At 48.9% G+C, this 27,735-nt stretch overlaps 2 protein-coding genes across 4 annotated transcripts in view; one reads left to right on the forward strand and one right to left on the reverse strand.

Moving 5' to 3' along the window:
• LOC115932779 (sortilin-related receptor-like) overlaps window positions 1-15,512 on the reverse strand; it is a 308,035-nt gene extending 292,523 nt beyond the window's left edge. For all 3 annotated transcript variants that reach the window (XM_055365626.2, XM_055365612.2, XM_063699573.1), the window contains exon 1: window positions 15,354-15,512. In XM_055365626.2, the coding sequence (XP_055221601.2) occupies window positions 15,354-15,401 (48 nt within the window). In that variant the 5' untranslated portion in view covers window positions 15,402-15,512. The remainder of the gene's footprint in view (window positions 1-15,353) is intronic.
• An 865-nt stretch (window positions 15,513-16,377) lies between these two features.
• LOC134757470 (uncharacterized) overlaps window positions 16,378-27,735 on the forward strand; it is a 40,317-nt gene continuing 28,959 nt past the window's right edge. The window contains exons 1-5 of the mRNA XM_063699798.1: window positions 16,378-16,655; window positions 19,949-20,056; window positions 21,872-21,951; window positions 22,059-22,184; window positions 22,274-22,371. Coding sequence (XP_063555868.1) covers window positions 16,378-16,655; window positions 19,949-20,056; window positions 21,872-21,951; window positions 22,059-22,184; window positions 22,274-22,371 — 690 coding nt within the window. The remainder of the gene's footprint in view (window positions 16,656-19,948; window positions 20,057-21,871; window positions 21,952-22,058; window positions 22,185-22,273; window positions 22,372-27,735) is intronic.

Consider the following 27,735-nt stretch of genomic DNA (forward strand, 5'->3'; position numbering starts at 1 on the left):
CCACCTCAGCCTCCCAAAGTGCTGGGATAACAGGCGTAAGCCACCGCGCCTGGCCTCTGTTGAGTTCTAAGTGTCTCTTTCTCTCCTACCTGTCATTTCCCCCAAAGCAAGACCATGTCCATTTAATTCTCCTGATGCATATAGGACACGCTTATTAAATACTCATTCAACAAATAAAAGGTGGCCAGGTGTGGTGGCTCACGCCTGTAATCCCAGCACCTTGGGAGGCTGAGGCGGGCAGATCACCTGAGGTTGGGAGTTCCAGACCAGCTTGACCAACATGGAGAAACCCCGTCTGTAATAAAAATACAAAATTAGCCAGAGATGGTGGCGCATGCCTGTAATCCCAGCTACTCGGGAAGCTGAGGAAGGAGAATCGTTTGAACCCAGGAGGCAGAGGTTGCTGTGAGCCGAGATCCCACCATTGCACTCCAGCCTGCGCAACGAGACCAAAACTCAGTCTCAAAACAAAAAAACAAACAAACAAACAAACAAAAACCACCACAAAACACAAATAAAAGGTGATTAAATCTATCTGAAGAGCAACCCAGAAAGCAGGCAGAGAAAAGCCTAACCACGCATACCCCACTTTCACCCAACAATCCTGCTTTACGGACAGGAGTCTAAAGGAAATAACTCCAGCAAGAAAAGGAACAACGTGTACAAGCTGGGCCATTTCACAACAGCAAAAAACCAGGAGAACTCCCAAGCACCTAAGAGCCAAGCAAACTGGGGCAGATGATCCGATTAAAAAATGACCCTGCTGTCACAAAACGAACTGTGCAACCTCCTGCACCCCAGGAGAGGCCACCCCTAAAGGTGGCAGGTAGCACTGGCCATGGGGCTTACATTCTTGGGCGAGGATTTTTAAACCATGTGTAAAAGCAGAACAAGAAATACAGCAGGCAACATCTCTGACTGCCGAAGAGCTGTGCTTAAGAGTGAGGGGGCGGCTGGGCATGGTGGCTCACACCTGTCATCCCAGTACTTTGGGAAGCCAAGGCAGGGGGGATCATTTGAGGTCAGGCATTCGAGACCAACCTGGCCAACATGGTGAAACCCTGTCTCTATTAAAAATACAAAAATTAGCTGGGCATGGTGGCAAACAACTTGTAATCCCAGTGACTTGGAGGCTGAGATGGGAGGATCACTTGAACCCAGGAGACGGAGGCTACAGTGAGCGGAGATCATGCCACCACAGTCCAGCCTGGGCGACAGTGAGACTCTGTATCAAAAAAAAGAAAAACAGAAAGAAACTAGAAGCTATTATTATACTGCATTGATTCTAAGACTCTGTTTCTTCCTATTTTGCTATCTTTGATATTTCTCTGTGTCTCTCGATTAGCCCATCCTATAAACACTGCTGGCTACGTTTTTATATCCTAACATCTCTGAAACTGGGATGTATGTCACAAATGCTGGCCTCCAGGATCCCATGAAATGCAGCATGTCCATATCAACAGCCTGGTCTCTATAACTGAATGATTAAGGGATGGTGAGAGGCTTTTTTCTAAGTTTCCAGAATTAAGAAGGAAAAGTTAAAAAATTCCCTTACTTCTTAGCCACGCCAACTCAAGGAGACAGGCAGTCATCACACCCCCCACTCCCCACTCCCACTCTGTAACAGCTCAATTAACTTTAATGGGGGGTAAGCATCATTGTCAAGCTACCTGACCAGGCCAGCTCAGGCAAACCCACCAGCAGCCTGATCTCTGATAATCTCAAGCTGCCTTCTTGTCTCCACAAGGCCCATGCCCAGGCCAGGTTTGTTTTTGCCAAACTGAGGCAGACAGGAGAAAATAAATAATAAAATCTCCCACTTGCCAAAGCACAGCCCTTTCCAAAGCGTGTGGTCACCAAGAGGCCCTGATTCCTGCCAGGTCCCAGGAATACTCTCTGCAAGGCACAGTGTTCTTTTAGAAGCACTCACATAGGATTTGCCCAGCAAGAGGGCTATCAATTCAACCACTTCAGCTTCAGAGTCAGTAAGCTGTGTCCTCACCAGTCTCTATAAGGGACATATCTTGAATTCATATGCACATTCTTTTTTTTGAGACAGGGTCTCGCTCTGTCGCCCAAGCTGGAATACGGTGGTGCAATCGTGGCTCACCGCAGCCTCAACCTCCCAGGCCCAGGTGATCATCCCACCTCTGCCTCCTGAGTAGCTGTGACCATGGCCATGCACCATCATACCTGGCTAATTTTTTTTTTTTTTAATTTTGTGTAGAGACTGGGTCTCGCTATGTTGCCCAGGCTGGTTTCAAACTCCTGGGCTCAAGCCATTCTCCAGCCTTGGCCTCTCAAAGTGCTGGGATTACAGGCATGAGTCACCACGCCCAGCTCACATGAACATTTCAAACTGCATCACACGATTGCTGGAGATCTGATAGTATCTTGAGAATGGACCTTGAAAACCAACAAGCAGGCTACAGCGTTGCTGATAGTCACCCAGGAGAAAACACAATCACGATGGACATATTGCAGCATTACCCTAACATGGCTTGTATATAACTCCTGGCAGCAGGTGGGTTGCGTCCATGCCAGGGTTTCTCAACTGCAGTACTACTGACATTTGGGACCAGAGGATTTTTCATTATGGAGCCCATCCTGTATTGCAGGATATTTAGCACACCCCCTGGCCTCTACCCACTAGACTCTAGGCATGCACTCCCTGCCCCATCACGACAGCCAAAAATGTTTCCAGACATTGCCAAATGTCCCCTGGAGACAAAATCATCCAGAGTTAAGAACCACTGATAATAGGCGATTTAAAGAATATCTTTTTTTCTTAGTAGTGCTATATTTACTTTAATAGCTATTAAAGTAAGCACATAAATATAACCAACCTGTGACTTCAAAGACATTCTAAAGTGATATGAAACTTCCTTTTGCAATAACTTTGTTAAGGCTTAAAAAGTGAATTGATTGAAAGAAAAACATTAGCTGAGTACGATGGCTCATGCCTGTCATCCCAGCACTTTGGGAGGCTGAGGTGGGCAGATGGCTTGAACTCACAAGTTCAAGAGCAGCCTGGACAACATGGTGAGACCCCATCTCTACAAACATAAAAATTAGCCAGGTATGGTGGTGCATGTGGTAGTCCCAGCTACTCTGGAGGCTAAGGTGGGAGGATAGCTTCAGCCTAGGAGGTAGAGGTTGCAGCGAGCTGAGATTGTGCCACCACACTCTAGCCTGGGCAACAGAGCCAGCCAGACCTTGTCTCAAAAAAAAAAAAAAGTTAAAAAATAAGTACATGTTGGACAATATTGGCTGGCTTACTCAAAAGTTTCTCCCTTGCTGTTTCCTCCTAGAGAAGCATAAAACCAAATGCTCATTTTTCCTGCCTCCCTTGCAGCTAGAGGTGGTCATGTAATCCAGTTTCAGCCAAGGAGACATGACCAGAAGTCTGCAATGTGGACAGAAGAGCCTTTGAAGAAGGCTTGGACTTTCCTGAATAGAAAGGAACCCATGAGGCTGGTGCAATCCTTCCCTCTTCCTACCTTGAACCCAGATATATTGGCTAGGGCTGTAGCAGCCATTTAGGGGCCTTGAGGAAAAGACAATGAAAACAGCAGAGATGTCAGTCCTAACAACCCTGCATCACTAATCCAATGCCAGCAACTCCAAGGGGTACTGGAATTCCTGACATGTAAAAAATAAACAAATAAATACCTTTCTGCTTAGGCTGCTGAAGTAGCGCTGTTTCTTGAAGCCAGATGCAATCCTAACAGATACAAGGTAAGAGATAGATGTCAAAATCCTGAAGACTAGACTCAAATGACTGAGGGCAAAACAGCTGGGAAAAGGGCAGGCTTTGAGTCAACCTGCTGGGTTTGAATACTGTGTCCACTCCTTGCTAGTGACATGATCCTGGGCATGTTTAACTGTGTCACAGATTCCCCATTTAAAATAAAAAGTCCTACCTACCTCCTCCTTGGTCTCCCACACCAGCTGGGATTTTTACTTGAGAGAGAAATGAGCTTGTATCTTAACCCACTATATTTGGGATCTTCGACACACATAGCCAAACCTGTATCATCAAAGGGGTTCCCCACTTAAGGAGTCTCCTTTTTTCTCTCCAACCAGATGAAACCCTGCTATTGCACTCACCGGGCACCATGCAGCTCCCCTTCATAGCACTTCCTGATGATTATTCATTTATTTGACCATTTCCCCAACAAGACTGGGGCTCAAGGAAGGCAGGGAACCATGCTCTGTACACCGCTCGATTCCCAGCATGGAGCCCAGGTTAAGGGCTATGCAGGACCCTCAGAGACTGTCACCTGAATGGGACCAGTCAGGCCATGGGACCCATTCATGGGCACTGACCCTCGGAGATTCTACCTCCTGCAAAGAGCTCCTAAGAGGGTCTAAGATACCCACTCACCCAAGTCTTGCCTCGAATTTCCCCAGGACCTACCTGTACACAGAGGTTTAAAAAAAAAAAAAAAGACTATGGGCTGGGAGCAGTGGCTCAAGCCTGTAATCTCAGCACTTTGGGAGGCAGAGGCAGGGGGATCACCTGAGGTCAGGAGTTTGAGACCAGCCTGGCCAACATGGCAAAACCCGTCTCTACTAAAAATACAAAAAGTAGCCGGGCGTGGTGGCACATGCCTGTAATCCCAGCTACTCGGGGGGCTGAGGCAGGAGAATCACTCGAACCCTGGCGAAGGAGGTTGCAGTGAGCCGAGATCACGCTACTGCACTCCAGTCTGGGCAACAAGACAGAAACTCTCTTAAGAAGAAAAAAGAAAAAAAAAAAAAAGACTATGACCAGCTGCCTAAAGAGGAAACAATTATCAGCAATTACTCAGATCCATGTTACATTTCATCTGCAATTAAATATCAATTAACAAAAATGCATCATAATCAAGATGCACCAGCCCACGCAAACAAAAAAATAAAGACTATATGTTTTGTTTTGTTTTTCTGAGACAGAGTCTTGCTCTGTTGCCCAGGCTGGAGTGCAGTGCCATCATCTTGGCTCTCTACAACCTCCTCCTCCCAGGTTCAAGTGATCCTTATGCCTCCCCCTTCCCAGTAGCTGGGATTATAGGCAAGCGCCACCACAGTTAATTTTTGTATTTTTAGTAGAGATGGAGTTTCACCATGTTGGACAGCCTGGCCTTGAACTACTGACCTCAAGTGATCTGCCCACCTCAGCCTCTCAACGTACTGAGATTACAGGTGTGAGCCACCACACCTGGCTCACTGTTTTCAATACAAAAAAAAAAAAGAAAAATGTTAGCTGGGCATGGTGGTGGGCACCTGTGGTCCCAGCTACTCCAGAGGCTAAGGTGGGAGGATTGCTTGAGCTTCAGAGGTCATGGCTGCAGTGGGCCATGATCGTGCCCCTGCACTCCACCCTGAGCAACAGAGGAGATCCTGTCTCAAAATACACATATATATGTTTTTGTAGAATCCCGTTCTTGTTCTTAAAAAATACCATGTATTTATGGCTGCGCACGGTGGCTTAGACCTGTAATCCCAGCACTTTGGGAGGCTGCGGCAGGTGGATCACTTGGGGTCATGAGCTTGAGACCAGCCTGGCCAAAATGGTAAAACCCCATCTCTACTAAAAATACAAAAATTAGCTAGACATAGTGGTGCATGCCTGCAGTCCTAGCTACTCGGCAGGTGGAGGCTGCAGTGAGCAGAGATCACGCCACCTGCACTCCAGCCTGGGTAATAGAGCAAGAATGTGTCTCAAAAAAAAAAAAATTACTCTATCTTTAGGATCTGTGGAGAAGAGAGGTTGAAAATTAAAAACATCAACGTGCCAATAAGATTGTCTCTAGAAGAGGCCGGCCATGGTGGCTCACCCCAGTAATCCCAGGACTTTGGGAGGCCGAGGTGGGCGGATCACCTGAGGTCAGGAATTCGAGACCAGCCAGGCTAACACAGCAAACCCTGTCTCTACTAAAAATACAAAAATTAGCCGGGCATGGTGGTGCATGGTACACACCTATAACCCCAGCTACTCGGGAGGCTGAGGCAGGAGAATCACTTGAACTTGGGAGGTGGAGGTTGCCGTGAGCCGAGATCACTGTACTCCAGACTGGGCGACGGAGCAGGACTCCGTCTCAAAAAAATAATAATAAAAAATTATCTCTAGAAGGGATTTTCGTGTTTCACTCATTTCTGCACTGTTTTCATTCTGTACTGTACCCCTTATAACATCAGACAAGAGAAAGAGTAGGAGAAAAGAAGTCCGAAGTCCCTTTAAGAAATTCAATCTCTACCATGTTTATAGTAACAGAAAACCTGGAACTTCCAAAATATGTATATGTCAGCAGTTCTCAGAGTTGTGATCGTCTGGCTTCACACAAATGCTATGATTTAGGTAGTTAAACAAGTTTTCTTTTTTTTTATTTTTTTTGGAGACAGTGTCATGCTGTTGTCCAGGCTGGAGTGCAGTGGTGCAATCATAGCTCACTGCAGCTCAACCTCCCAGGATCAAGCAATCCTCCTGCCTCAGCCTCCTGAGTAGCTGGGACTACAGGCATGTGCCATCATGCCCAGCTAATACTAATAATAATTATTATTATTATTATTTTGTAGAGATGGGGTCTTTCTGTTGCCCAGGCTGGTCTCAAACTCCTGGGCTCAAGTGATCCTCCCACTTCAGCATCACAAAGTGCTGGGATCAGATGACAGCAACAGTGCCCAGTCCAAGTTTTCTTAAACCTAAACTACAAATAAAACTGCAGAATGAATCTCCCCACATATCAGTCCAATTTCAGAGCTGAAACCTGATACCCATCTTGTCCAAGAGACTCACCCAGACCTGGCCACCCTACAGACAGATGCTCTATAACAACAGGGTGAATTAACCTGAATCGTCTATACTGATTTTCAAACCTAGGCTCCTGAACTTGGCCTCTTCACCCAGCATACACCTCCCTGGCTTTCTCTGGAGCTACAACATCTCTTCACCCCAGCCTCCTCCACCCCATCCCCATGGCCCTTTGGAGAATATAGAGGGTGTGACTCAGAGGTGAGCCTTTTCTCCAAACACTCCCCTACCAAGTATGCAGAGAACTGGACATAGGCCAGCTTTGTCCCAAGTACCAAGCATCAAACGGCTCACTCCACGGATCTCGGGGGGCAGGGGACCAAAGTTAAAGATGAAAGAGCCCTATTAAACCACTGCAGGCCAGGCACAGTGGTGCCGAACCTGTAATCCCAGCACTTTGGAAGGCTGAGGCAGGAGAACTGCTTGAGGCCAGAAGTTTAAGGCTGCAGTGAGCTATGTTCATGCCACTGCACTCCAGCCTGGGTGACAGGGCAAGACCTCATCTCTAAAAAAATTAAAAATTAGCTGGGCATGTTAACAAGCATCTATAATCCAAGACACTCAGGAGGCTAAGGCAGGAAGATCGCTTGAGGCCAGGAGTTCAAGGCTACAGTGAGCCATGATCATACCACTGCACTCCAGCCTGGGCAACAGAGTGAGTCTCTGTCTCTAAAAAAAAAAAAAAGAGAGAGAAAAGCAAACTACAATTGCAGCACTCAGAGAGATCCTGATCTAACATGTGATCCTGGGTTAGTAAATTAGTGAAGCCTTATCAAAGGGCTCGCAGATAAGCCAACTTAATTATAACTACTGGGTTACCCTTCCCAGTGCCAGACAGCTCCAATTTTCTTCCTGGCCACGGGTCTCCAGCCTTACCAGGCTGATGGACGAACCCTAGAAAAGCCTGACTTTTTTTTTTTTTTTTTTTTTAAGATAAAGTCTCTCTCTGTCACCCAGGCTGGAGTGCAGTGGCACAATCTCAGTTCACTGCAACCTCCACCTCTTGGGTTCAAGCAATTCTCCTGCCTCAGCCTCCCGAGTAGCTGAGATTACAGGTGCCTGCCACCACGCCCAGCTAATTTTTGTATTTTTAGTAGAGACGGGGTTTCACCATGTTGGTCATGCTGGTCTCCAACTCCTGACCTCGTGATCCACCCACCTCGGCCTCCCAAAGTGCTAGGATTACAGTCGTGAGCCACCGTGCCCTGCTGTGCCTGACATTAATATGCACCATCGTCCACTCTGAATAATAACCACAGCAGTAAGTAACCTTAGACCCTGCTAGAATGGTGAGCTGGGCCAGCCCACTTTTAGAAAATAAGACAATGGCTAGAGTGAAGCCTTTTCACATGTTATTCATTCCACTCCTGAGAACATCATCTAAGGAAATAAGCCAATACGCACTCTACCCATGTGGTATTCAGGACAGTGTTTTCTTTAAAAGAAAAAGAAAAATGACCGGGTATGGTGGCTCTCGCCTGTAATCCCAGCACGTTGGGAGGCAGATCACCTGAGGTCAGGAGTTCGAGACCAGCCTGGCCAACATGGTGAAACCCCATCTCTACCGAAAATACAAAAATTAATCAGGCATCATGGTACACGTGTGTAATCCCAGCTACTCCAGCGGCTGAGGCAGGAGAATCACCTGAACCCAGGAGGCAGAGGTCACAGGGAGCCAAGATTGCGCAATGCACTCCAGCCTGGGTGATGGTATAAGATGCTGTCTCAAAAAAATTAAAAGGGGAGAAAGAGGCTGGGTGCAGTGGGTCATGCCTGTAATCCCAGCACTTTGGGAGGCCGAAGTGGGCAGATCACAAGGTCAGGAGATCAAGACTATCCTGGCTAACATGGTGAAACTCCGTCTCTACTAAAAACACTGAAAAATTAGCCAGGCGTGGTGGCAGGCGCCTGTAGTCCCAGCTACTCAGGAGGCTGAGGCAGGAGAATGGCGTGAACCTGGGAGGCGGAGCTTGCAGTGAGCCAAGGTCGCACCACTGCACTTCAGCCTGGGCGACAGAACAAGACTCCGTCTCAAAAATAATAATAAAAAAAAAAAAGGAGAAAGAAAACACAGCAACCCAAATGTCAAACCACAGATAATAATTATGTGATTATAGCCCACCAACACAGGGAACTATCGATTGGACATTTATAGGTTTAATTAAAAAGGTTACGTGGGTACATGGGAAAATACTTATTACAGTAAATAAAAACATAGGAGACAAAATAGTATGCAAGCTACAAATGCAACCTTGCAAAACTACATACTAGTAAGAACAAGACTCAAATGTTAATATGCCAATAGGAAAACAATAGCCTGTAACAAAATATTTATACAATACACGTGATGGACAAAGAGGAAGGGTCCCACGATAACAAGAGCCCTTACAAACTAACAGGAAAAAGACAAACTAGTCCAGGCATACCCAAAAAGGACTCAGAAACACACACTGAAAATACACAAATTGCTGGAAAATATGTTGCAGGATGCATAGCTTCTAATTGTAATTGAAATGCAGATGAAAATATATTTTAGCTATCAAATTAACAAACTTTGATCCCAGCACTTTGGGAGGCCAAAGCCGGGGGATCGATTCAGTCCAGGGGTTCAAAACCAGCCTGGGTAACATAGGGAGATCCTGTCTCTACAAAAAATAAATTTAAAAATTAAAAAAAAGAAAAAAAAACTGGCAGAGTAATGATTACAACATAATCCATTTTGATTTAAATGTTATTTAAATTTCTAAATATTTATAAAATTTCAAAGAAAAAATACAAGAATACATTGGTTATTGGTTAGCCCAAGAGATTACTGATATGGTCTGGCTCTGTGTCCCCACCTAAATCCCATCTTGAATTGTAATCTGAATTGGAATCCCCACATATTAGGGAAGGAACATCATGGGAGGTGATTAGATCATGGGGACAGTTCCCCCCATACTGTTCTCCTGATCCTTGCTATGCTTTAGCAAAGAGACTGGCAGCATTTTGACCCTGCCCTAGAGATCTGTGAACTTTGAACTTGAGAGAGAAGATTTAGGGCATCTAGGGGAAGAAATTACTAAGCAGCAAAGCATTCAAGAGGAAGCAGAGCATAAAAGTGTGGAAATTGGCCGGGCGCAGTGGCTCACGCCTGAAATCCCAGCACTTTGGGAGGCCAAGGTGGGCAGATCACTTGAGGTCAGGAATTCGAGACCAGTCTAGCCAACATGGTGAAATCCTGTCTCTACAAAAATACAAACATTAGCCAGGCATGATGGTGGGTGCCTGTAATCCCAGCTACTCGGGAGGCTGAGGCAGGAGAATTGCTTGAACCCAGGAGGCAGAGGTTGCAATGAGCCGAGATCATGCCATTGCACTCTAGCCTGGGCAACAGAGCGAGACTCCATCTCAAAAAAAAAAAAGTGTGGAAATTTGCAGTCTGACAATGTGAAAAGAAAAACCCATTTTCTGAAGAGAAATTCAAGCCGGCTGCAGAAACTTGCAAAAGTAACAAGGAGCCCAATTCCAAGACAATGGGGAAAATGTCTCCAGGGCATATCACAAACCTTCACGGCAGCCCCTCCCATCCCAGGCCTAGGAGGGAAAAACGGTTTCCTGGGCTGGGTCCAGGGCCCCCCTGATGTGTGCAGCCTTAGGACTTGGTGCCCAGCCACCCCAGCCATGGCTAAGAGGGGCCAAGGTACACAGCTCAGGCTGTGCCTTCAGAGGGTGCAAGCCCCAAGCCTCGGCAGCTTCCATGTGGTATTGAGCCTGTGGGTACATAGAACTAAAGTATTGAGGTTTGGAAACCTCCACCTAGATTTCAGAGGATGTATGCAAATGCCTGGATGTCCAGCCAGAAGCTTGCTGCAGGGGTGGAGCCTTTATGGAGAACCTCTACTAATGCAGTAAAGAAGGGAAATATGGGGTCAGAGCCCCCACACAGAGTCCCCACTGGGGTACTGCCTAATGGAGCTGTGAGAAAAGGGCCACCATCCAGAACCCAGAATGGTAGATCCACCTGCAGCTACATTGTGTGCCTGGAAAAGACGGAGACACTCAACGCCAACCTGTGAAAGCAGCCAGGAGCGGGACTATACCCTGCAAAGCCACAGGGGCAGAGCTGCCCAAGGCCATGGAAGCCCACCTCTTGCAACAGTGTGACCTGGATGTGAGACATGGAGTCAAAGGAGATAATTATGGAACTTGAAAGTTTTATGACTGGCCTATTGGATTTCAGACTTGCATGGGGCCTGCAGCCCCTTTGTTTTGGCCAATTTCTCCCATTTCAAACGGGTGTATTTACCCAATGCCTGTACCCCCACCGTATCTAGGAAGTAACTAACTTCTTTTGATTTTACAGGCTCATAGGTGGAAGAGACTAGATTTTGTCTCAGATGAGATTTTGGACATAGACTTTCGAGTTAATGCTGAAATGAGTTAAGACTTTGGGGAACTGTTTGTTGGGAAGGCATAATTGTGTTTTGAAATATGAGAAAGATGAGATTTGGGAGGGGCCAGGGGCAGAATGATATGGCACGGCTCTGTGTCCCCGCACAAATCTCATCTTGAATTGTAATCTTAATTGTAATCCCCACGTGTTGGTGGAGGGACCTCACGGGAGGTGATTAGATCATGGGAGCGGTTCCCCCATGCTGTTCTCCTGATAGTGAGTCCTCAGAAGATCTGATGGTTTTATACCGGCTTTTCTCCTCTTTACTCTGCACTTCTGTCTCCTGCCACCATGTGAAGGACATGTTTGCTTTCCTTTCCACCATCATTTTAAGTTTCCTGAGGCCTCCCCAGCCATGCAGAACTGTGAGTCAATTAAACCTCTTTCCTTTATAAACTACCCAGTCTCAGGTATTTTTTCATAGCAGCATGAACAAACTAATATCAGTACCATGTTCAGGCTTTATTTAAATATCTTTGTATTGTTTGTTCTGTCATATGGAACACATGTCACTTGTGATCAGAAAACTCTGCAATTAAATTAGTTTAGGTGTAAAAATCAGAGTGACATTAGCATGGTGAGATTATCAGTAATGTTTTTACACATTGTTAAATTATTGATTTAAAAGCAATTTTTAAAATAAGTCCAAAAATGTTTAAAATTTAAACACATCTTTTAAAAAACTGAACAAAACCAAAGCACACTTCTGCTTTGATCTCCTGACCTCTGGAATGTAAGGTTTAACTTAACTGGGCAAAGCCCTCTCACACACAGCCAAGCAACATGGGCCTGATCACTTCCCAGCTTGCTCAATTTTTCTGATATGGCAGGAAAACAACAGGTGCTTAATAAGTGCTGGTGGGCCCATTAGTGGGAGTATAAACTGCTGCAGTAACCTGACAATTAACTATCAAATTTCAAAATGCACGTACTGTCAACCTAGCAATTTCCTGTGGGAAAATTTATTCTGCTGAATCATTTACATATATTTGCATACATGTGCCTTCAATGCAGCACTGCTTATCACAGCAAGAAACCAGGAACTGGGAATGACCTTGATAGACACCAAGAGGGGACTGGGTGAATACATGGCTCAGCCATTTAACAGGCAAATGCGTGGCTTGTTAAAAAAAAAAAAAAAAAAAAAGTTGATTTGATTGGCTTTTACTTTCAATTTGCATAGGCTTAAAATGGCAAGAAAATCAACACTGGTTAAGTGAAGAGAAGAAGAGACAAAACAGTATTTAAAATACCCAACTAGGGAGGGAAAAAATGAATATGTAAACATATACACACAAACGAACACGTTCTTGCATATACATTTGCATATACTTGAAACTTTTCTCAAAAAACACCCAAGAAACTATCAACAACCATCATCAACAACGGCTACTTCTGGGAACAAAGGGCAGGGTGGGAACATACTAAAACTTTCACTTTTCCCTTTATATTCTTCTAGAATATTCACCTTAAAGTATTAGCATCATCAACAAAGTTGCAGTACAAGATCTTCCTCCTGCAATCAGCCAGATCAATTCAACAACATCTTGTTTTAAAAGAAGAGTTTTCTAGCAACCTATAGAAAATCCTCTTAACCACAGGAAAAAAGTACTTCATCAACTTACTAACAAGCCCTTGGCGGAGAATCAAAGGCAACTGGGGAGTGGGGAAACCCAAGTTGGTCTTGATCGCAAACGTTTCAGTTAAGGTTCTGAGAAAGAGAAGAGACTCATAAAACAATATAAACTGAATTTTTAAGACCTGAGATTCAGCAGGGCGTAGCGCCTCATGCCTGTAATCCCAGCACATGGAAGGGCCAAGGTGGGTGGATTGCTTGAGCCCAGGAGTTCAAGACCAGCCTGAGCAGCATAGCAAGACCCCATCTATTTAAAAAAAAAACAACAAAAAACCTGAGATTCATTCAAACATAAACAGATCAGAAGGTTCTTGCTTCTGCCAGGGACCATGCATTGCTCTACTTCCTTGCTGAGCTGGTAAGTGCCTTCCCAAGCTTGTAAGTGCCTCCCCTGGAAATTCCAGGACCAGAAGCCATTGTGTTAGTGCTTTATGCATTTTGCCGAATGCTCCAGGCGAGATTTTTATGAGATGGGCTCTGCAGTTCCTTTGAGTTAAACTCCTCAGTACTTTAACCACACCATGATCTTCCTCAAGGCCTATGCACATTCTCTTCCCACTCTGGGACTCCCTTCCCCCACATCCTTGCATGGCCAGCTTTGCCACTGAGCTCTGGGGTCAAACCTCACCGCCTCCGAAAGGCCTTCTGTGGACATCCCTCCGTAGTAGTTTGCACCTCACCCAGTTTTTCCCGGTTCAAGTCTTTGCAGCACTTGCCAGCATCTGAAATCATTTCCGTCACCCTCAGTGTAAACCCCATGAGAACATGGGCCTGGTCTGTCCTGTTCACTGTTGTATCCTCAGTGTCTAGAGCAGCAGCAGCACATAGTAGCTGCTCAATTAATAATGACTGAATAAATGAATGAATGAAAACCAGTGTGGGAAGAACAATACAATGAACCCAGGGGTACCAAAGACCACACAAGGCTGGGCGTGGTGGATCATACCTGTAATCCCAGCACTCTGGGAGACCGCTTGAGCTCAGGAGTTCAAGACCGAACTGGGCAACATAGTGAAACCACATCTCTACAAAAAAAAAAAAAAATTAGCCGGGTGTGTTGGTGCATGCCTGTAGTCCCAGCTACTTGGGAGGGTGAGTTGGGAGGGTCACTTGGCCTCGGAGGTCGAGACTGCAGTGCAGTGGTGCAATCAGCTAGGGCGACAGAACAAGACTCCATCCATCCATCAATCAAACACCACACAAATTTCTTGTACTGGGAAGACAGACATCACACATATTCTCCAAACAAGTATTACCTAGTAGGCCAGTAAAAGGTAGACTGAGGTTCCTCAGAGAGGAAACTCACAGAGAGGAAGACAAAAGCTCCATAAAAATCTCAATTACTACTTGAGGGTTACAGGATGTAGCCTAGAGCCTCCCTCCCTAGACAGGTTTCTCAGAGAAAAAACTCACAGAGAGGAAGAGAAAACCTCCATAAAAATCTCAATTCCTGAGGGTTACAGGATGCTAGCCTAGGGCCACCCTCCCTGGTCATTAACACCCACTTTCCAGAACCTGGTAACCTCCCCAGGAGACGAATCCCACAGTTAAACTAAGCGAACACTTAAGTGGAATCTCACCTTTGTAATCGTCCACTTCTCCTGGGGCACTTTAAAATGAAGGAGCAGAGCTTCAAAGCTGATCTCTCAAGAAAGCCATTTTCGGCTGGGCATGGTGGCTCACGCCTGTAATCCCAGCACTTTGAGAGGCCGAGGCAGGAGGATCGCTTGAGCGCAGGGGCCTTGCAGAATCTGCAGAGCTCCACGTGTTGCAGGGAAGCGAGGGCAGGACCACAGCTACCAGGGTCCTGGGCGTCCTCAGCTGCACCCCAAGTCTGCCCCGAGCCGAGGGTCAGGTAGGGCACATCAAGGGTGAACATCCCCCTTCTTCCCTGGTTCCACCAAACTTCCCCCGCAGTATTTAAGTAGAAAGAACAAAAAAAACAAAGCTAGGTAACCACAGAAGAGTAACGTGGCTTGTACAACAACTTTGGGGAGACAATGAAAGTCCCTTTCTACAATCTAAGCCCCTCCCCAGCTCACCCCGTTGGTCACGGAGTATTTTTCGTGAAAAGGGGGGACCCTAACCACAAAAAAGATGGGAAAACAGAAACAGAGAGACACCCCTCTTCCCGCCCCCCATCTCTAGCGTCCCCTTCCCTGGAAGGTTGTTTTTACAGACGGGAAGCCCAAAACAGGAAGGCCTCCTCAAGGCGGCTCTGACCCGACCCGACCCGACCCTCCAAAACCCCAGGGCTGGGCACGCGGCCCCCCACGCTCTGCTCCGCAGGAACTGAGTCACCCAAGTTTCCCCCATGCCTTGCACCCCCGAAAGGGGCTGGGCCGCGGGCGACGTGAGGGTCCCGGGCCCCCCAGGCCGGCAGCAGAGCGGGGAGCGGGGTGCCCCGGGCGGCTGCGGGCCCGGTGCTTTCCCTCCCCGCCGGCCTCCCTCCGTCCCGCCGGCCTCACGCGGCCCCCGGCACGTACCGAGAGCGGGTCGGAGCCATCGGCGCTGCAGAAGCCCCTGAACGCCATGCCGGTGGCGCAGACGGCGGCGGGTGATCGGGCGGCGGGTGATCGGGCCCGGCTGCTGGCGGCGACGGCGGCGGCGGCGGCGGCGGCGGCGGGTGATCGGGCCCGGCTGCTGGCGGCGGCGGCGGCGGCGGCGGGTGATCGGGCCCGGCTGCTGGCGGCGGCGGCGGCGGCGGCGGGTGATCGGGCCCGGCTGCTGGCGGCGGCGGCGGCGGCGGCGGCGGCGGGTGATCGGGCCCGGCTGCTGGCGGCGGCGGCGGCGGCGGCGGCGGCGGCGGCGGCGGGTGATCGGGCCCGGCTGCTGGCGGCGGCGGCGGCGGCGGCGGCGGCGGCGGCGGCGGCGGCGGGTGATCGGGCCCGGCTGCTGGCGGCGGCGGCGGCGGCGGCGGCGGCGGCGGCGGCGGGTGATCGGGCCCGGCTGCTGGCGGCGGCGGCGGCGGCGGCGGGTGATCGGGCCCGGCTGCTGGCGGCGGCGGCGGCGGCGGCGGCGGCGGCGGCGGGTGATCGGGCCCGGCTGCTGGCGGCGGCGGCGGCGGCGGCGGCGGCGGGTGATCGGGCCCGGCTGCTGGCGGCGGCGGCGGCGGCGGCGGCGGCGGCGGCGGCGGGTGATCGGGCCCGGCTGCTGGCGGCGGCGGCGGCGGCGGCGGCGGCGGGTGATCGGGCCCGGCTGCTGGCGGCGGCGGCGGCGGCGGCGGCGGCGGCGGCGGGTGATCGGGCCCGGCTGCTGGCGGCGGCGGCGGCGGCGGCGGCGGCGGCGGCGGGTGATCGGGCCCGGCTGCTGGCGGCGGCGGCGGCGGCGGCGGGTGATCGGGCCCGGCTGCTGGCGGCGGCGGCGGCGGCGGCGGCGGCGGCGGCGGCGGCGGCGGCGGGTGATCGGGCCGGCTGCTGGCGGCGGCGGCGGCGGCGGCGGCGGCGGCGGCGGCGCAGGGAGCCGGGGCCGGGGCCGCAACGCCGCCTGGTTGGCCGGCGCGTCACGGGGATGCGGCGGCCCCGCCCCGCCCCGCCCCGCCCCGGCGCCCGCTCACCTCGCGCGTCTCGGCGTGGGCCGCCGGACCAGCCACCTCTCGGCGCCCCGGGCCTGGACCCCGCGCCACCCGCACCCCAGATCCTCCAAGGCCTAGGCCCATCCGCTCGCGGACGGGCCTGGGGAGCGTTGGCTCGCCTTCCGGAAGCGCCTGGGATCTTTGGGGCCACACACCCTGCGACCACTTTTCAAATCCTGTTTAAGGACAGTAACCGTCACCAGGGGAAAATAACGTGAACGGAGCCCCCTACCTGCCTGGAGTGTACCGGGCGCCTTAACTGTGCCCTCATTTCATCCTGTAAACTATCCACTTTAATGAAGGAAGAAACCCAGGTGCAGAGAGGTTGAGTGATTCCCTCTGCCCAGGGTCACCTGGCTAATCGCTTGTAGGGCTGGGATTTGAACCCGGTCCGCTGACTCCAAAGCTGAGTCACAGAGAAGGAGGACATTTAAAGTTGCTGTACTTTGCTCTATGAAAGTTAAACTCAATTAAAACAATTTTTTTGAGCTATGATCCTGTTCTTGCTCTGTTGCTCAGGCTAGAGAGCAGTGGTGCTCACTGTAGCCTCAAACTCTTGGACTCAAGCAATCTTCCTGCCGTAGCCCCCCAAGTAGCTGTGACTATGGGACACACCACCACGCCTGACTAACATTTTTTGTAATATTTTTGTAAAATTGGATCTCACTACGTTACCCAAGTCGGTCTTGAACTCCTGGCCGCAGGCGACCCTCCTGCCTTAGCCTCCCAAAGCGCTGGGATTACAGGCATGAGCCACTGTGCGCAGCCTCAATAAAAATTTTTAAAATAGAAAATAAATAAACGTGAGTCGGGCACGGTGGCTCACGCCTGTAATCCCAACACTCTGGGAGGCCGAAGCGGGTGGATCACCTGAGGTCAGGAGTTCAAGACCAGCCTGACCAATATGGTGAAACCCCGTCTCTACTAAAAATACAAAAATTAGCCAGGCATGGTGGCGCATGCCTGTAATCCAAGCGACTCAGGAGGTGGACGCAGGAGAATCACTTGAACCCACCAGGCAGAGGTGGAGGTGAGCCAAGATGGCGCCACTGCACTCCAGTCTCAGAGACAGAGTGAGACTCCATCAAGAAAGGAAAGAAAGAGAGAGAGAGAAAGAAAAGAGAGAGAAAGAAAGAGAAAGAGCGAGAAAGACAGCGAGAAAGAAAGAAGGGAGGGAGGGAAGGAGGGAAAGAAAAGCAAAGAAAGAAAAGCAAGAAAGAAATTTATTGCGAGTCTCCTGTGTGCCGGATACTTTATCAGGTGCTGTAAACACAGGAGTGAGCAAAACAAAGAAGGAAGTAATTATAGAACAAACAAATTAGTCTACCATTTTCCAAAAGCGGAAACTGGGTTTAGAGGGAAGAAGTAATTTGTTGCAGATCCAGCAGCTGGGATGTGGCAGAGATAAGGCCCAGCTCTGCTCCTAACCACCAAGCCTCTCTGTGCAACTCTTTCAGCCACAGGCTCAAACCACCCCCTTTGCCTTCTTTCTAAGCCCCTTCCTCCCCATTAGGGGCTCTCACAATGTAACAAACCCTTAGACCAACAGACTCGGCCCTGCATCAAACCCACTCAACTGGCAGCAAAGTGACTCATGATTAAAATGCAAGATTTGAATTTTGGATTTCAAGCATCACTAAACTGATAGCTAGCGCAGAGAATGTCAGAGTTCCTCTTTTTATTTCCTGTAATCACAGCACTCTGTTCTTGTTCGTTTATGTAGGAGTACTTTTCACTATTTGTAATCATTCATTTATTTATTTGCTCCATATGGCCTCCCCAGCCAGACTGAGAGCATTTATTTTATTTTATTTTTATTTTTTTTAAGATGGAGTCTCGCTCTGTCACCCAGGCTGGAGTGCAGTGGCAGGATCTTGGCTCGCTGCAACCTCCATCTCCCAGGTTCAAGCGATTCTCCTGCCTCAGTCTCTTAAGTAGCTGGGACTACAGGCACACACCACCACGCCCAGCCAATTTTTGTATTTTTGGTAGAGACGGGGTTTCACCATGTTGGCCAGGCTGGTCTTGAACTCCTGACCTCAAGTGATCCGCCCGCCTTGGCCTCCCAAAGTGCTAGGATTACAGGCGTGAGCGCCTGGCCCAGATTGGGACCTTGAAGCTGCTGCTACCTGTGACCTGAACTTCTGTACCTACCTCCTCCTTGGTCTCCCCACTTCCTTTCTTTCCCCACTACAATCAGAACGCCTCACAGCAGCCCCAGGGGACCTAGTAAAGCACCCTGCATGCAGCTTCCCATGGCCTCCCTTTGTCCTTGGTATAAAATCCTGTTGGAAAAAAATACAATTCTACTTCTAGGTATATAACCAAAATAAGTGAGGCCAGGCGCAGTGGCTCACGTCTGTAATCCCAGCACTTTGGGATCCCGAAGCAGGTGCGTTACTTGAAGTCATGAGTTCGAGACCAACCTGACCAACAAGGAGAAATCCTCTCTCTACTAAAAATATAAAATTAGCCGGGCACAGTGGCGCCTGCCTGTAATCCCAGATACTCGGGAGGCTGAGGCAGGAGAATCGCTTGAACCCAGGAGACAGAGGTTGCAGTGAGCCGAAACCGTGCCATCGCACTCTAGCGTGGGCAACAGAGCAAGACTTTGTCTCAAAAAAAAAAAAATTTGAACTGTTTATAATTTTTGACTTAGCAATACTTTTTTTTAAACAGAGTCTTGCTCTACTGCCCAGGCTGGAGTACGATGGTGCAATCTCAGCTCACTACAACCTTCCCTCTCAGGTTCAAGCAATTCCCCTGCCTCAGACTCCCGAGTAGCTGGGACTACAGGCACGCACCACCACACCTGGCTAACTTTTTTGTATTTTTGTAAAGATGGGGTTTCGCCACGTTGGCCAGGCTGGTCTTGAATTCCTGACCTCAGGTGATCCACCTGCTTCAGCCTCCCAAAGTGCTGGGATTATAGGCATGAGCCACTGCACATGGCCTAACAAACATACTTAATAAGTAAATCATGGAGTGTGTAGCAGGTGAGAAAGGCAGTGACGAGAACTTGCGATGCGGGGTGGAGGTGAAGGAGCATTGCAATTTTAAGCAGAGTGGTCAGTGTAGGCCTCAGGGAGAAGGTGATATTTGAGCAAAGCATTAAAGATCATGAATAGGACACCTCCCACTCTTGTTCTAAGTTGGAAATTCATCAGGAGTTACTTTTTCCTTTTTGTTTGTTCTAGAGGCAGAGTTCTCACTACGTTGCCCAGGCTGGTCTTGATCTCCTGAGCTCAAGGGATCCACCCACCTCAGCCTCCCAAAGTGCTGGGATTACAGGTGTGAATCACTGCACCCAGCACTGGGAGACACTGGTGAGGGGCCTGGCATCCAGCAGGCTCTGAAGGACGGTCGCTATTATTGTTCATTTTAGTCCTGAAATGAACAGGAGCTCTCAAAGCGCTTACCTAAGGAAGATGTCTAAGAGCATTGCAGTTTGCAAATGAAGAGTGGGCAGGGTTTGGGTTATGGTAACTGTTTTATCTGCCTCCCCAGAAAGGAAACAAAGTATCTGGTCAGCGGGGAAGGTTTCCACCTGTGCATCCTGTTTGCCAGCGAGCCTGCCGGCCCCTGTGGCAATCCACCCATTGTGTTTCCATCAGCGTAACTACATGTGGGAGGCTCCTCTGCACTCTCAGTCCTTGAAACATCCCCCACAGGGCCTCCCCAATTAGGCAATGATAAAGCCATTGGTGTGGTCAGATCCCTCCTGGGACAGGATGTTAACCCTCAGCAGCTCCTGAACCATGGGAGCTGGTCCCTGTCAATGTCACGGAAACAGAACAAGAGGAGGATTCAAAGAAATCAGTTGCCCGCACTCCCTGATTGCAACCAGGCCTTATCTAGTGCCTTTTAAAAATGGCCCTGACCCTTTCTTCTTATTTATTAAATTATTTATTTATTTATTTATTTATTTTTTGAGACAGGGTCTTGCTCTGCGGCCCAGGCTGGAGTGCAGTGACTCGATCTCTGCTCATTGCAACCTCCGCCTCCCAGATTCAAGCGATTCTCCTGCCTCAGCCTCCCAGTAGCTGCAATTACAGGTGCCTGCCACCACACCCAGCTAATTTCTGTATTTTTAGTAGAGACAGGGTTTTCCCATGTTGGCCAGGCTGGTCTCAAACTCCTGACCTCGTGATCTGCACGCCTGGCCTCCCAAAGTGCTGGGATTACAAGCGTGAGCCACTGCACCCGGCCTGCATTGCCCTTTTTAATTTTTGATCACCATTTATTAAGTTACAAAGAGCCAGGCCCAGTGCTGCGCTAAGCACTTTACATATTTGGCATGTTTTCTCTTTTTTACTCCTTCCAGCAGCCAGGGCCTATGAACTTACAGAAGGCATGATGCCTAAGGCCCACAATACTTTTAGGGCCCCATGAAAATGTTTTACTTCTTTTAAAATCAGAAGAAAAAATAAACATAACCCTGCCTTTATTACATATATATATATTATTTTTAGTTTTTAGTTTTTGGTATTTTTGAGCAGGAGCTCTGGCGCCCAGGCTGGAGTGCAGTGGCACAATCATGGCTCACTGCAGCCTTGACCCCCTGGGCTCAGGCAGTCTTCCCACCTGAGCCTCCCGAGGAGCTGGGACCACAGGTACATGCCAGCACTTCCGGCTAATTTTTATTTTTTTTATTTTTTGTGGAGAAAGGGTCTTGCCATGTTGCCCAGGCTGTTCTTGAACTCTTTGGATGAAGTAATTCTCCCACCTTGGCCTCCCAAAGTGCTGGGATTTCAGGCATGAGCCACTGCACCAGGCTTTGTTATATTCATCCTTATACGGTCATAAAATATGATTTAAAACACTTTTTTCTTATGGAGGAAAGAACCCACCAAAAAAATCCATGTGACTGAGTGTGGTGCCGGGTGCCTGTAGTCCCAGCTACCAGGAGGCTGAGGCAGGAGAATCACTTGAACCTGGGAAGCGGAGGTTGCAGTGAGCCGAGATCATGCCACTGCACTTCAACCTGGGTGACAGAGTAAGACTCTGTCTCAAAAAAAAAAAAAAAAAAAAAAAAGGCCAGCAGTGGCTCACACCTGTAATCTCAGCACTTTGGGAGACCAAGGCGGGTGGACCTCCTGAGGTCAGGAGTTCGAGACCAGCCTGGCCAACATGGTGAAACCCCGACTCTACTAAAAATACAAAAAATTAGCTAGGCATGGTGGCGGGTGTCTGTAATCCCAGTTACTCAGGAGGCTGAAGCAGGAAAAATCAGTTGAACCCAGGAGGCGGAGGTTGTAGTGAACCAAGACTGTGCCACTGCACTCCAGCCTGGGCAATAAGAGCGAAACTCTGTCTCAAAAAGAAAAAAAATCATAATGTGGCCAAACCAGCAACCCTATGACATGGGTACTATTGCTATGCAGTTTATCCAAGGGAGGAAACTAAAGTCTGAGAAGTGATTTAGCCCAGGTCAGGTGGCTGGAAGGGGCCCCTGCAGAGCTTCCAGGCCCGGCCCGATGACCTGCTCATCAGCACCTACCCCAAGTCCGGTAGGTGAGGAGGGCCACCCACCCTCTCCCAGGCGGCAGTCCCCACCTTGGCCAGCGAGGTCATGCTCACCTCAGCCTGCTCACCTCCCATCTCCCTCCCTCTCCAGGCACCACCTGGGTGAGCCAGATTCTGGACATGATCTACCAGGGCGGTGACCTGGAGAAGTGTCACCGAGCTCCCATCTTCATGCGGGTGCCCTTCCTTGAGTTCAGAGTCCCAGGGATTCCCTCAGGTGTGTGAGTGTGTCCTGGGTGCAAGGGGAGTGGAGGAAGACAGGGCTGGGGCTTCAGCTCACCAGACCTTCCCTGACCCACTGCTCAGGGATGGAGACTCTGAAAGACACAGCAGCACCACGACTCCTGAAGACACACCTGCCCCTGGCTCTGCTCCCCCAGACTCTGTTGGATCAGAAGGTCAAGGTGAGACTGGGCACAGTGGTTCACACCCGCAATCTCAGTACTTTGGGAGGCTGAGGTGGGAAGATCCCTTGAAGCCAGAAGTTCCAGATAAGTCTCTTCCAAAAAAAAAAATTAGCTGTGCATAGTGGTATGTGCCTGTAATACCAGCTACTCAGGAGGCTGAGGTGGGAGGATCATCTGAGCCTAGGAGCTCACCTAGGCTATGATCACACCAGTGCACTCCAGGCTGGGTGACAGAGAAACACTGTCTCAAAAAACGATGAATAGAAAGAGTGTCCCACCAGTGTGGTGGCTCACACCTGTAATTCCAGCACTTGAAGAGGCTGAGGCAGGTGGATCACCTGAGACTAGGAGTTTGAGATCAGCCTGGCCAACATGGCAAAACCCCATCTCTACTAAAAATACAAAAAAATTAGCCGGGCATGGTGGCAGGCATCTGTAATCCCAGCTACTTGGGAGGCTGAAGCAGGAGAATTGCTTGAAGCTGGGAGGCAGAGGTTGTAGTCAGCCGAGACCTCACCATTGCACTGCAGCCTGGGAAACGAGCAAAACTCTGTCTCAAAAAAAAAAAAAAAAAAAGCGGCAGGTGGCAGGGAGCTGGGCCTGTTGTGGCTCACGCCTGTAATACCAGCACTTTCGGAGGTCGAGGTGGGCAGATCACCCAAGGTTAGGAGTTTGAGATCAGCCTGGCCAACATGGAGAAACCCCGTCTCTACTAAAAATACAAAAATTAGCCAGGCGTTGGGGCAGGCGCCTGTAATCGCAGCTACTCGGGAGGCTGAGGCAGGAGAATAGCTTGCACCTGGGAGGCGGTGGTTGCAGTGAGCCGAGATTGTGCCACTGCACTCCAGCCTGGGAGACACGAGACATTGTTTCAAACAAAACAAATAAATATTTAAAAAGGTTTGCCACCTGGGTGGCTCACCGCTGTAATGCCAGCATTTTGGGAGGCCAAGATGGGTGGATCGCTTGAGCTCAGGAGTTCCAGACCAGCCCAGGAAACATGGGGCGACTCCATCTCTATAAAAGATGCAAATAATCAGCAGGGCATGGTGGCATAGCGCTATAGTCCCAGCTACTCAAAAGACTAAGGTGGAGCCTGGGAGGTCAACGTTGCAGTGAGCTATTCTCACTCCAGTGCACTCCAACCTGGGCAACAGGAAAAAAGAAAGCCCAAGGTCTTTTTTCTCTTTTCTCTTTTTTTTGAGACCTAGAGTGCCCCCCCCCCCAAAAAAAAACCCCCACAACAAAAAGAAAAAAGCAAAGGTCCAGGTGTGGGGCATGTGAATCCAGGGAAGGAGGCCCTGGCTCAGCCCAGCTTTGGTCCTGTTCTTCTGGGAGAGTCGCCTCACTTCCTCCAGACTTGTCTCATCTTCCACGGGGGGTACTGTCTGCCTTTTGCTCTGATGACCAAAAACATGAGACTCTTCCGGGTAGACCTAAGAAAGCTAGAGGGTGGGTCCTCACAGGCCCACAAAATTTGGTGGTGGTGGGAACATGCCTGGTGGAACATGCCTTGCTCCAGATCGGGGTGTGATGCATTGATGCAGATTATATTACTATAGAATATGATGTTCTCAGGGACCAGACAGGACTTTGGCTTCTGAGCAGGGTTCAGATCCTGGATTGGCCCTACCTGTGCCGTGAGATCTCAAACAAGTCAGCCTCTAAGCCTCAGCTTCCTCCTTTGCCAAACCAAGAGATGAGCTGGCCTGGGGCAGGCTGTGTGGTGATGGTGCTGGGGTTGAGTCTTCTGCCCCTGCAGGTGGTCTATGTTGCCCGCAACGCAAAGGATGTGGCGGTTTCCTACTACCACTTCTACCACATGGCCAAAGTGTACCCTCACCCTGGGACCTGGGACAGCTTCCTGGAGAAGTTCATGGCTGGAGAAGGTGGGTTGGATGGGAGGAAGGAAGGTGTGGAGCTAAGGGGTGGTGGCTGCAACGCACAGCAACCCTGTGTCGGCACCCCCTGCCCACTTCTCCAGTGTCCTATGGGTCCTGGTACCAGCACGTGCAGGAGTGGTGGGAGCTGAGCCGCACCCACCCTGTTCTCTACCTCTGCAGAGCTTGCAGTGAGCCAAGATCGCGCCACTGCACTCCAGTCCGGGCAACAGTGCGAGACTCCGTCTCAAAAAATAAAAATAAAAAAAGAAGAAACTGGCCTTCTAGCCAGCTGCTATTGGTGTATCTTTTCTCCCCCAACAGACTAGAAGCTCTCAGGCAAGAACGGAAATCTCTGCTTTCATCAATCAATCACCATTCATTAGTAGCGTCAGGGACTTAGCAGAACTTTTCTAATTTTCACTACTTCACACCCCAGCTCTCTCCTTCCCTGACCCCCAATGGGCATAGAGAGAGAAAAGGTCTGTGTTTCATAATTGCACTCTGTGCTAGTCGTCGTTAAGGGGCCCTCATGCATACCGCGTAGGGTATTTGATTTAATCTCTCACAGCCACCCTGCCAGGTAGGTATTATGTTCCCATTTTATAGTTGAGGAAGATAAGGACGCTGAGGCCCAGGGTGGGTAATGCTAAGTAACTTGTCCAAAGTTACCTAGTGTTCTCTTCATCTGGGCTAAGAAAATAAAAAACCAAAAAAACAGAAATCAGAATTACCTAGTGAGTTGACAGAGCCAGGATTCAGTTCTAAGGTTCCAACTCCAAGGCCCATGTTTTTTTCTAGATCACTAGGTTTCTTTTTTATGAGATGGAATCTTTACCTGTTGCCCAGGCTGGAGTGCAATGGTGCGATCTTGGCTCACTGCACCCCAGCCTGGGTGACAGACGAAACTCCGTCTCAAAAAAAAAAAGAAAGAAAGAAAAAGTAGTGTGACTTGAGGGCACAGTGGTAGCTGGTCCATATTACAGGACATCAACAAAAAGGAAGATTGCTTGATTTCTTTGAGTTTTAATTCAGGTAAGCCCGTTAGGCTTAGCATATGCAATAGGTTCATTTCCATTAGAGGAGCCTGCTGCTGTTTTATATGAAGGTTATAATGAAAAAGATCTCTGGTCTAGGGCTCCCTGAAAAGTTAAGGGTATTTTATAAGCCAAATGGAGCTGGAAGGAAAATCGTTGGTTTCTAAACTCATTAATAATCAGACCTGAGAAGTTCTGTCCTTTCCTTTCCCTTTTTTTTTTCTGAGATAGAGTCTCCCTCTGTTTCGCCCAGGCTGGGGTGTAGTGGCGTGATCTTGGCTCACTGCAACCTCTGCCTCTGGATTCAAGCGATTCTCCTGCCTCAGCCTCCCGAGTAGATGGGATTACAGGTGCCCACCACGATGCCTGACTAGTTTTTGTATTTTCAGTAGAGACAGGGTTTACACCATGTTGGGCAGGCTGGTCTTGAACTCCTGACCTCAGGTAATCCACCGCCTTGGCCTCCCAAAGTGCTGGGATTACAGGAGTGAGCCACCGTGCCCGGCCCAGGGAAGGCCTTTTAAAAAATTCATGAGGAGGCCAGGTGCAGTGGCTCATGCCTGTAATCCTAGCACTTTGGGAGGCCAAGGTGGGCAGATCACAAGGTCAGGCATTCGAGACCAGCCTGACCAACATAAGTGAAACCCATTAGCCAGGTGTGGTGGTGGGTGCCTGTAATCCCAGCTACTTGGGAGGCTGAGGCAGGAGAATCACTTGAACCCAGGAGGTGGAGGTTGTAGTGGGCTGAGATTGCACCATTGCACTTTATCCTGGGTGACAGAGCAAGACTGTCTCAAAATAAAAAGGCCGGGCATGGTGGCTCACTCCTGTAATCCCAGCACTTTGGGAGGCCGAGGCAGGCGGATCACCTGAGGTCAGGAGTTTGAGACCAGCCTAACCAACATGGCGAAACCTGTCTCTACTTAAAAAAATACAAAAATTAGCTGGACGTGGCGGTGGGCACCTGTAATCCCAGCTACTCAGGAGGCTGAGGTGGGAGAATCGCTTGAACCCGGGAAGTGGAGGTTGTAGTGAGCCAAGTGCTTTGTTATTGTCCAGGAAATTATTCATCTGCATTTTGTTTTTAGAGAAAGATAAATTGAGTGATCTATCAAGGATTTTTTAATTTTAGGGGCACATGTCATCAGGACCTCCTGAGGCTGTGTCACAGACTCATGTCCTTTTAAATAAAAAAATTTTTATAAAAAGGGTTTGTTTATTTAATTTAATTTCATTTTTTTGAGACGGAGTTTCACTCTTGTTGCCCAGGCTGTAGTGCAATGGCACGATCTCAGCTCACTGCAACCTCCACCTTCTGGGTTCAAGCGATTCTCCTGCCTTAGCCTCCCAAGTAGCTGGGATTACATGTGACACCACGCCCGGCTAATTTTTATATTTTTAATAGAGATGGGGTTTCACCAGGTTGGCCAGGCTGCTCTCAAACTCTGAACCTCAGGTGATCCACCCACCTCGGCCTCTCAAAGTGCTGGGATTACATGTGTGAGCCACTGCGCCTGGCCAGATTTATTTATTTTAAATAAGTACTTTTGAGATAATGTAAGACTTATGGAAGAGTTGCAGAAATAGTATAGGGAGTTTTTGTAAGCTCTTCTCCCATAGGTACTTACTAACAAACAACAAAACTGCAGCAGCCAAGCCCTCCAACATTTGTGACCAACAATTTATTTTTTAAAAATTTTCTTTTTTTTTTAAATTTTAAAATTATTATTTTTTTCTTGTATCAGGATAGGATCTCGCTGTGTTGCCCAGGCTGGTTTTAAAATCCTGGGCTCAAGCAATTCTCCTGCTTTGGCCTCCCAAAGTGCTGGGATTATGGGTGTGAGCCGTTGTTCCTGGCCTTGTGACCAATAATTTAGCTCAGTTTCTGTGCCTTCTTTATTCTAGTACTGCTAGACAATTAAAGTAGGTACTGATGCTACTGTAGAAACACAAAATCTTCTCTGCCACTTCTTGATTTTGCTTAGTTGTTATTATCCTGATTGTAAAAAGTATTTTGAACTCTAGAATATTTGATAATTTAAAAAAAAATTACCGCCATTGGATTCAATCTCTAATAACATTTTGATTTGCTTCCTTCTAGTCTTTTTTCCTATTTACTTTTTCAATGTGGTTGAGATTACACTGTAAATGCACTTTTTTCTTCTGCCTTTTCCGCTTTATAGCATAAGTGGCTTTTCAAATCATTAAATATTTTATAAATATTTGCAGTGGCTTTATAATACCGCATTGCATGGATTTTTAAGCAGTTCATTGTTCTGTTTTTTGCCATGGTGAATAATAATGTGATTAATGTCTTTGCGAAAAGCTTTGTATGTATTTTAGAAAATTGCCTTAGGATAGATTCCCAGAAGGGCCCAAGGGTATGAGGGGTTTTTTTTGTTTTTTTTTAATAAACTTAGATGTAGTCTGAACAATTTTTTTTT

The sequence above is a fragment of the Gorilla gorilla genome, chromosome 18, assembly GCF_029281585.2.
Source record: "Gorilla gorilla gorilla isolate KB3781 chromosome 18, NHGRI_mGorGor1-v2.1_pri, whole genome shotgun sequence".
Lineage (NCBI taxonomy): Eukaryota > Metazoa > Chordata > Mammalia > Primates > Hominidae > Gorilla > Gorilla gorilla.